The 10,031-nt window shown below is 59.2% G+C and overlaps 1 protein-coding gene across 4 annotated transcripts; it reads right to left on the bottom strand.

Moving 5' to 3' along the window:
• Nucleotides 1–1,570: 1,570 nt before the first annotated feature.
• On the bottom strand, nucleotides 1,571–7,709 carry RTL6 (retrotransposon Gag like 6). 4 transcript variants are annotated; one of them, XR_006785231.1, is made up of 3 exons: nucleotides 7,323–7,709; nucleotides 5,443–7,128; nucleotides 1,571–5,126 (listed from the first exon to the last, which is right to left on the bottom strand). XR_006785231.1 is itself a non-coding variant. In XM_045834927.1 (2 exons), exon 2 carries the CDS (start codon nucleotides 6,837–6,839, stop codon nucleotides 6,120–6,122), a length of 720 nt encoding a protein of 239 aa, XP_045690883.1. In that variant the 5' UTR covers nucleotides 6,840–7,128; nucleotides 7,296–7,709; the 3' UTR covers nucleotides 1,571–6,119. The 4 variants fall into 4 exon arrangements, 3 of the variants coding, with proteins under 3 accessions (XP_045690883.1, XP_045690881.1, XP_045690882.1); XM_045834927.1 differs by having other exon boundaries at nucleotides 1,571–7,128; nucleotides 7,296–7,709; XM_045834925.1 differs by having other exon boundaries at nucleotides 1,571–7,128.
• Between the last annotated feature and the right edge of the window lie 2,322 nt (nucleotides 7,710–10,031).

The raw sequence follows: 10,031 nt of genomic DNA, 5'->3' as shown, positions 1-10,031 counted from the left end.
AGAAGCTGCTGTGGGGGACACAAGGCCAGGATGGCACTCAGGTTCCTGGCCTGGGGGACGGCGTGGATGGAGCCACCACTCACTGGGCGGAGAGTCCCCCCGGGAGTCTTCGGGACTGTGGTTGGTCGTGTGGGACCCAAAGCAAGAGCAGGGGCCCTGCAGCCACTGAGGATGGCGCCCTGGTCCTGCCCAGGCTCCTGGCCTCCAGCCTCACACTGGGACCCACGGTGGGGCTGGCTGGGGGTGGGGGGCAGGGCTTCGCACCTCAACCACCAGACGTGGTGGGGGGCCAGGTCCTTGTGAACCTCTCAGGACCAGCCATCAGGGGCAGCCGGGAGGACGCTACGTGTACAGACTGGCCGGCAGGCCAGGCAGTTGGGGCGCTGAGAACCAGTAGTGGAGAAGCACGTTGGTGGGAGCCCCAGGGGCCAGGCCTTCGCGGGCAGGAGGAGGGGCCACCCCCCCTCAGGGCTGCGCCTGCACACAGCTCACCAGAGCCACTGCGCCCTCCAGAGCCGCCCCTTGTCGCCAAGATTTGGGGAGCATCTTAGGATTCTTCAAGTCCATGTGGTACGAGCAGCAAAGGAAACCTGGAGGGGGACCCCACCAGACAATCACTTTAAAAAGGGAGGTGCTGGGGAAGGTGGGTGGGTCAACAGACAACAGGAAAGGTGGCCTTAGAAGAGCTCAGGTTTTCGAATGTGGTGAAGAAAACACACGCCGGGCAGCAAGAGAAAGGCATCTCTGAGCTCAGCGTATTTGCTAAAATATCTGGGACCAAGCCTCACCTTGTGCTACATGCCCACTTAACCCCAGAGGTGAGTCCGTGGATTCTGGAGGGAAGGGAAGACCTTAACTCTGCGGCAGTGAAAGAAAACCACGCAGGACAGGGTGCCAATGTCTGCGGGCTGCGTGGCCTCACCTCCTCGCAGACTAGCAGTTCCCAGAGCGCAAAAGCCCCGGTGGGTCCTGGAGCTGAAGGGTTTCCATGGTAACGCCTGAACGCCCCGCGCAGCCCCACTCTATCTCATGGTGAGCAGTGGGATTTTTCAGAGGCTCCGTGACACGGGATCTTGCAAGAGATTAAGTGCAGAAGCAGGTCTGAGACCCCAGCTGTCTTCTATTAAGCCAATTTAAAAAATGGCAAAAATGTAAAAAAAAATGCCACTCTTCTAAATTCTCTTTCAGGAAATAGTTTTCATTAAAATAGGCTATTTATGCTGATATTAATGAGTTTTTTAAAAGATTTTATTTATTTATTTTTAGAGAGGGAGAAAGAGAAACATCAATGTGCGGTTGCTGGGGGTCATGGCCTGCAACCCAGGCATGTGCCCTGACTGGGAATCGAACCTGTGATGCTTTGGTTCGCAGCCCGAGCTCAATCCACTGAGCTGCGCCAGCCAGGGCTAATGAGTTTATTTTTAATATTTTAAAACACCTTCCAGTTAATGTATTTTTTTTTAAGATTTTTTTTATTTTTAGAGAGGGGGAAGGGAGAGAGGGAGGAACATCAGTGTGTGGTTGCCTTTCGCACACCCGCTACTGGGGACCTGGCCTGCGACCCAGGCCTGTGCCCTGACCGGGAATGGAACAGGCGACCCTGTGGTCCACAGCCCACACTCAACCCACTGAGCCACACCAGCCAGGGCTAACGTATGATTATTGATAAGACCTACACAAGCAAAAGCTCTTTGGGGTCCTCAGTGATAAGTGTGAAGGGACTTGGGGACCCAAAGCTTGAGGGCTGCCCTTGGCCCGTGGGTACCTGGGCAGGGACTGTTTTCCCCACCCACGGGTCCTCTGCACCCAGCACATCCACTTGCGTGAGAGTCTGGCAGTTCACTGTGCACCTACTGTGTGCCAGAGGGCACGGTTACAGATGCCATGACACGCCTGTGAACAAAAGGGACAAGACACACTGGCCCGCCTCGCCGCCGTCAGCAGGAGGTGCCGGGGGCCACCGCGTCGGCCACAGAGAGGTCGCCGGCGCTGCAGTCAGTCAAACGCCCACGGAAGCGAAGGCTGGAAGCGCGCAGCAGCAGACGCCACTCGGCAGGTTAGTATCTTTAATGCACAACGAGCTCGCACAAACGCGTCAGACAGGCCCCGGGGGACGAGGGCCAAGGACGACCATGACGTTCAGAAGAGGACACACAGCTGCTTGACGCGGAAAGATGTCGCACTGGGTTAAAAACCAAAGAGGTGGGAATGAAAACAAAGGCTATTTCTTCGTGATCAAGTCGGCAAAGACTTAGCCAGGTGATGGTACTCGGCGCCGGCGAGACGGCAGAACGGGCCACTCGTCCGTGCGGGTGGCAGTGTGAGCGGACACGTTTGGGAAAACCACTCTGTCAGTGTGGAACCGGAGCCTCGGGGGTCCCCATACCCTCTCACTCCGCAGCCCCGCCCCCGGAACATGTACCCTAAGGGAACAGCGGGCCGGGGGAAGGCTTTACGCACGAGGACGCCCATCGACCTGCAGCGGGGGGAGGGGCAGGAGCAGCGCAGGGAGCAGCCCCGGCTCTGCCGGCCACCCGCCTGATGCGGCCACACCGGCCCTCTCTAAAGAAAATTAGTGGTGACAAGGGGGAGGGGGAGGCTGAAAGGAGAAATCCCAAAATGTTGAACTTGACTTCTCTTTGCTCTGCGTGATGTTCCAGAATCTCTACGACGTGTAGGTTTCCCGACAGACCCGACAGCAGGCTGGGACTTGTTTACGGAAAGGGGTCCGTGAGGCTGAAGTGAGGGGCTGGGGTTCCTCCGTGTCCACTGCGCCTGTGCTGTACCAACTGCCGCCACCACGCCGGGTGCCGGGGCCCTGAGGCGACACGGGAGACGGCAGCTCCACTCACAGTGGGCGGTGGCCTGCTGGACCCTTGGCCCCCTCCCTACACCGGGCTCGGCCATCAGCTTTAGCTGATGGCCCGGAGCCTGCCGTCGCCCCTCGTCGTCTCGAAACTGCCATCGCTTCCGGAGCACAGGTGATCCTGGTCCCACAGCTCTGGCTACCGGGCGGAGGGAGGGCCCCTGCAGGCGGCTCTCCCGACCCAAAGCCCCGCTGGCGGTCAGTGGTCCCTGCCTATCCTTTCACAGTCGTGGGGCCTGCCCTCCCGAGTCCAGGCCCACCTCTGCCCACTGTCCCGCAGGCCTGTCAGGGTCTCGGTCACCCAGTGGGTGGTTCTGTCCCCCGTGTTCAGAAGCGTGTGGGTCAGGGAGCCTCACCTGTACCTCTGTGCGGTCCTCGTCCTGACTCACTCACCGCATACTTACCTGGGACCCAGCAAACGGGTCTTGCTTTCCCCCAGAAGTCACTGAAATGCTGTAGGACACTGACATTAGTTAACCCCAAGGTCACACTCTGCATCGGACCAGGAGCCCACCCCTCACTCGGAATCCCACCCGACGGGGTGCGGTCAGGAGATGAAGCTTCCTTGCCAGATGGGGGTCGCATGGGCCAGAACGCAGTCACGGTCCAGTCCGATGCCAACACCGTGGAAAACAGATGTGTGCCTCGCATGCATCAACACTACTAACGGCCGGCCCCTCTGCAAACCAGCACGAGTTCCCTTAAATGGAAAGTATAACCCCAAGGTATGTACAAAGCAGCTCCCCTCCCCAACTCCATTCTTCGGCTTGGCCCTGCCCCCCACCGTGGCCTAGCCCTGGGCCACAGGGAGCTCGGGTCCCATCCTCTTTTGCAGGGGACTGTGTGTCTTCCCCTGGAGCCGGTGGGCTCCCCATGTGGCATCTCTTCCCTGTCCAACGTGAGGGCCACCCCCACTCGCTCGCCTGCTCCCGCTCCTACAGCTGCAGGAAGCGACCAAGGCTGTGGGTGTCCGACAGCGCCAGTCCCGAGCCCACAGACACAAGCACCAAGTCACTAGGCTAAAGGAAACCGGAGCAGCAGCCCGGGCCGGGCACCACGGCCCACGTTCAGCGCCATGGGCATGGGCGGCTCTGGCCCTGGTGTGCGGGCAGCGTGGCCGAAACGCTGCGCCTGGTGCAGACACGGGACACTGAAGTGGGCCTGGGGGCGGCTGAGAGAACCCAGCTCCCGCCCTGCGCCGGCACTGGGCCTCCCACCCCAGCTGCGCCAGGCCACACGGGCAGCTTCCAGGCACCTGCTCCGCCCACGGGCTTTCCTTCTCCCCGGGCACCGCTGCACCCTTCGTCGGCAACAGCCTCCACCCGGCACGCAGGCAGAGGGAAACGGAGCCCTGAGAGGAAGTGGTCTGAATGCCCGGACCGAGGCCCCGCCCCCAGAACGGCAGCTCCCGTGTCTTCCTCCAGTGCAAGCTTGAAGAGCACCACGGGCCCACCTGAACAGCCGCGGCTGGAATCCAGGGGGCCTGCCGCCTGTATTCAGGCGGTCGTTGAGCAGGGCAATTGGGCTAACGGAGTTTACAATGAGAGGGTGGCAGTGACCCACGAACATCAGCAACACTGGGTACCCTTGACCTTGCAAGGCAGCGGTTGCTTCAGGAACGTGGTCACTTCTCCCAACATCAAAACTCTTAAAGAAGGAAGGGTGGGCCCCAGGACCCAACCTCTGGGTAACCCAAGACGTGTCTCTGGGCGTGTGCAGAAGCCGTCCCTCTGCTGCCAGCAGAGCAGGGGCGGACGCGCCCAGGGTGACACACCCCAACTCCCCGCACTGTCCAGGCGGCTGCGCAGGTGCAGCTCACTTGGCGTTCAACTGCGGCGGGGGCATCGCCGGCCAAAGGACTCGGCAAAGACACTGGGGAAGGGAAGGCCAGGCGTCCCCATGAGGAAGCGCAAGGCCCCCACCACTAAGAAGTATGGCTTTGTCCCTCAGAGTTAGGACTTGAGTGTCAGTCTGCACTGTCGCCTGAGGATGGAGGTAGTCCGCAGCTCTTTTCCTTCACAAGCGTCACCGACGCCCTGCCTGGGGCGACCAGAGGCCAATGCTGCCTTGCCTCCGGTGCTTCCGGACGCATCCCAGAGGCGGTGGGTCTCCGGCTGTCAGAGGCCGAGACTTCTTGAGCAAAGGCTGGGCGGCTGACGGACAGCCCAGGCTTGGGGGGTGCGGAAAGCCACATGGGGGGGTCTGGAGACCGAAAGATGCTGGGGGTGGCTGAGGGGCTGAGGTAAAGGCCACTTGTCACCTGAATGGAGAAGAGAACAAGTCTCAAGCCCGATGAGGCCCACCACCAAGTGACACGGAACAGTGGAAGGGTGACCACGCACTAGCAGCCAGGGCGATCCCCACTGGAGGCCAAGCCCTCAGCTGGCAGAGGGCCTCAGGCACTGTGTGCACGGATCGGCTGCTCCGGCCGCTGCCGGGAGCCACCCAGTGGTCCAAAGCCAGTCACCTTCTCTAGCAGGCGAGTTCCAGATTCCCAGAACTCCCGGCGCCATCAGAACACCGGCAGCTCAAGCCAGGCATTCGTGGAGGTGCCTCTGCCAGGTCTCCCCCTTTACCTGCGTTGCGGCCTTTCCCGGCGGCAACAATGGGCCCGCTGACCGTGTACTCTGGTGCGGACTGGAGCGTGCTCCCAGACATGCGGGCACTACATTCCCACAGCGACTGCTCGGCCACCAAGAGCAAGGACAGGGCCCCTGCCTGCCACACTGGGCCCTGGCTGGACTGCCGACCTCACAGGTGGGAGGCCAGACTCCCTTCTCCAGGTCCCCACGTCAAGCCACCAGCCATCCAAAGTGCCTTCTGTCGTCAGCAAGCTCATCAGTGAGAACAGGGCAGCCAGGTGGGGCGCTGCTGCCCTGGGGGTCTGCAGAGGGCGGAAGAGGAGCATCTGCGAACCTCGCCAGGCCAGGCGGGGTCCGCCCGAGTGGTCCGCAGCATGATGTGGGGTCGATGTGACCGAGCAGCAGAGCTGCGGTCACCAGAGGAGCTGCAGCTGCAAGCATGAGAGGGAAACATGCACGGGGGCGCGGGTGCAGAGCTAGCACGGAGCACTAGGAAGCGAGGTGGGTGACAGGGTGCCCGAGAGTATGAAGATCTCCTTCTGGAACGGGTCTGGAGAGGCCGGAAGGGGTGTCTCAAACAAGAAGGATGCTGTGGTAGGGGTTTTTCTTCTATGCAGCAAAGGGGGTTGCGACCTGGTAGTTGCAGAGGCGACCAGGATGGCGGCAGGTTCTTAAAGGTTCCGTGCTCGGGCGGGCAGGGCGGGGGCGGGACCAGTCCCGGTGGAGGCGGGGTGCACAGGACAGGGGCCCGCACCCGCAGCGGCCAGCTGGCGGCACAGCGTCTGCCGCTCCCGCACAGCTCGATTGGAGGCGGAAGTCTTCCTGATTTGGGCGCGACGCGCGTGCCGCAGCGGGGACTTGTAGGTTCTCCGCAACTCCGCCAGGAACCCCTGATAGTTGTTTCGCAAGGGGCTGTCAGGTTGCATGTGGGGGATCGCCCACTTCTCTGCCTCCCCAGTCAGCCGGGACACGAGGAAGGCCACACGCTCAGCCTCCCCCGGGAAGCGGGAGGCCTGGAAGATCATGAACCTGTCCATCTGCATCAAGAACCCCGCTAGCTGGCCCGGGTCCCCGGAAAAAGGCTCAGGCAGAGAGGTCGGGGGCGTGGTCATTGGCCGGGTCCCGTTGGAGGTAATGGCTGAGATGGGCGGGGTGATCTGCAGCGCGCCCGGAATCCGAGCCCTGGTGCGTAACAGGGTCAGCTCTGCCATCACGCTCTCCAGCATGTTGGTGAGGTTGGCCTTCTCCGCCCTCAGCGTAGAGGCCTCCCGCCTGAGTGCAGAGTTGGTGAGGCGCAGGGAGGTCAAGGTGTCAATGACATCATCCATTTGGGCATTGGTAGAGGCTACGGAGGCTGGGGTGTCAGCTTTTGATGTCTGGGGTTGGACCATGTTGGCAGAGGTCAACCAAAGGATGAACTGCTGGGTGGGAGAAAGGGTTTGGATAACCGGGAACCTGAGGACCAGTGATGCTAAAATTTGGTAGACACAGGCAGGAATGAGGGAATAGGTAGGGTTCAAGTCTCAGATTGAAGGCAGGGTAGACACGCCAAGGATGGGCGCAGTCGCGGCCAGGCAGCTGGTGCAGGCCTTGGGGATCCCCGATTCCGGACCGGCTCCTTTATCGCGGACCTCACAAGGCCAAGGCGGGCAGCACAGGAGGTTGGACTTGTTCTGGGGCCTGAAAGATGGAAACACGTTTTTGAAAGGTTTCTTTAGATTGCAGAAAACCGGGTCGAAGTGGGGGAGGCGACGTGGGAGGGGCAAAGAGCTGGGGGCGGGGTGGGAGCCGGGCCCGAAGCCCCCTCGCAGCGCGAAGCCCCCTCCCGGGGCGCGGCCAGCACCCACCTGGGGCACAACAAAGGGCGGACGCACCTGCCGCGACGGCGGAGCCGGGCCTGGGACTGGCGGCGGACTCGTACCTGGGTCTCCGCGGCTTCCTCCGCGGCTCCGGGTGCCCCGCCGGCCGCAGCCAAGATGGCACGATCTGGGGATGCAAGCAGGCGGATGAGTCACGGCGGCCGTCCGCCGGAACTGCTTCCCGGTCAGGTCAGGCCAGGGAGGCCGCGGCGGAGGGAGGAGGGCGGCCTCGGGCGGGAGCGCGAGCTGGACCGGGGTCGTAGTGGAGGGCGGGTCGCGGCGTGACCTCGGTGGGGGCGGAGCGGAGCAGACGGCAGTGGCAGCAGTGGCGGCGGCGAAGGGGCCTTGCGCAGGCCCCACTAGTTGCCATGGAGACCGCTCGCTCGCGCGCGCGGCGGCGACGGAGGCCACACCCCGGAAGAAGTGGGCGCAGCCCCGCCCCTATGCCGCGCAGCCCCGCCCCTCCCGGGGCTCAGCAACCAATCAGGGAAGACTATGGTTACTGTTACTTTGTTACTGTGGGTGCTTTTTTCATTTCTCTAATTCTCCCCAAACTGCGTGCAGAGCCCTTCTTGTATTTGTTGTGATTATTTTTTTTTAGTGAAGCTTGCTTTTTACATTGTAACCCTAATACAAATTCAATGTAGTGTCTCTTGTAGAAAGTTTTGATGTCAGAGAAGTCTAAAAGAAATTCTTCTTCTCACCCAGAATTCCTCCGCCTGGAAAGGACACTCAGTAATATTTCTGTCGTTCCGTCCAGTCGTTTGTTAATTATATAAATTTTTGTACCTTCTGAGCTGTTTTTACTCTTAATAACACACTGACTTTTGAGCATTTCCCCATGAAAGATATTTCAAAAGCCTGATGTTCAAATATTGCCTAGTGTTCCACTGAAATTGTGTACCGTGGTGTATTTAACCATGCCCCCTTTTGATGGGTCTCTAACTTCTTTTCCATGTAGAACTTTTATAAACCACACTTGTGTATAAAGCCCAGCCTCTTTCTCCGCCACTTTCTCCAGGGTGAACTCCAACGGGTAAAATGACTGGGCCAGAGTATGAACTGTCTGACTCGGGGCCTGGATGCCTTCGTGCTTGACCTTGCTGAGCTGCTTCTCAACGGCCAGGTCCGGGCCTTGGCTTGGCGGGGGAGAGAAGCCCCGACTTTGACGGTCCTCTGTGCACACAGCCCTCAGGGAGCTGCTGACCATGGCCCCACCTACACTCACTCCTCAGACGGGCCTTGGACAGCGGCAGCTTCCCTTGGGCCTTTACCATGTTTGCTCCTATAAAATGGAAATTGGGACAGGAGGGTGTGAGTGCTTGGGTGAGACGGTCTAGCTATCCCCTCAACTGTGTGCACCCCAATGTGCCAAAGGAGGCATTTTTTGTGACCAGCTAAAAACTCCTGGAGCATAAGGCAAGAGGGAAAAGAAAGGAGACAGTGTTTCTTTAAACTACTTCCACGAAGTCTCCCAAGTCAGATGCCAGCAGGACCTTCTTTCATGTTGGCTAAGGTCAATGGCTACAGAAATTGACTGGGACCCCTCTGCATGCCCACCGCTTCCAAACCCACACGGGACCCCCCGTCCGCTGCTGTGAGCCGCCCCTTGGTCTCCCTGCCCTCAGTGCCAGGGCTGCGCCTCCCCAAGTCCCTGGACACCGTGCCCGTCACTAACGTATCTGCCAGAATTCCAGGTGTCGTTGGCACTGGGTCTTGAATTCACTGGTGCATGGAGTATAAGGTGCACCGTGCTTTCAGAAATGATAAAAATGAGTTTGAAAAAAACATAATTTCTTTGTATTTCATTTCAAGAAGGATACAAATAAAGCAAACTAAAAATGAACAGACTTATTTAAATTTTTAAAAACCCAGCAGACTCTGTGGCCTTTGACCCCGATCAGTGATGCTATGAAGTTCCCCTCTCTGCTGCCAACGCGAGACCACGATAAACGTCAAGGACAAGCCCCGGCTGGTGCAAACACCAGACAGCTCCGCCGCGGCCCAGGCACACGAGCTGCTGAGTGTCGGCAAAGCCACGGGCCTGCTGGCCCACACGTCCCGACACAGAACGGGACACGAGGCTGCGAACAGGGCCAGGCTGCGTGTGAGAAATGAGCAGAGGGGGGATCGCCCCTGTTTCAGAAAGGAGTCTGAAAACTCGGTTTTCACATTTCATGAGGCAGCAGCTTCTCGGAGGTGCGGCCCTGCAACAAGGGGGTGTACATACAGTCTCCTGAGTCTCACGTCCCTTGGTTTGACAGGTGGACCCCGAAGGGCAGGAAGTGCGACCCGTTGCTGCCGATACAAAACGTGTTCTGCACCGAGGACCAGGCGTCACCGGTGCAGCCCCAAAACACCAGGGCGGGTCGGGAGGGAATACACAGAGAGACAGAGAATGTGAAAGACAGTCTTTTACCCAAAAGTGAGCCTACAAATAAAAACTCTGTAGCCAAGGAAGACATCTAATGCTAAGAATAATGGCCACCAAAATAAATAATTATAATATCAATGAACTCCAGATAAAGTTAAAATCATAGAACAGTCTGCAAATGAAAAGACTTTAAAGACAGCATACTTAGGGTCTTCCGTGAGAATAATGAAATATATAACATCTGTGAAAAGAGTAGCCATGAGAGCGGGGGGAGAGGGCAGGCACTAACCGATGAGGTGGCCATGAAAAAGTGCCTTTTAAGAGGAAATCCAGTGACCTTCCATTTCCAG

Source organism: Phyllostomus hastatus, unplaced genomic scaffold (assembly GCF_019186645.2).
Source record: "Phyllostomus hastatus isolate PE091 unplaced genomic scaffold, TTU_PhHast_1.1 phas_contig_198, whole genome shotgun sequence".
Lineage (NCBI taxonomy): Eukaryota > Metazoa > Chordata > Mammalia > Chiroptera > Phyllostomidae > Phyllostomus > Phyllostomus hastatus.
Note: the sequence above shows the minus strand (reverse complement) of the source record. Positions and strands in the feature narration are given on the sequence as shown.

Excerpts from the sequence above, each read along its gene's own strand:
- RTL6 (XM_045834927.1), bottom strand. The coding sequence starts at position 6,839 with ATGGTCCAACCCCAGACATCAAAAGCTGACACCCCAGCCTCCGTAGCC.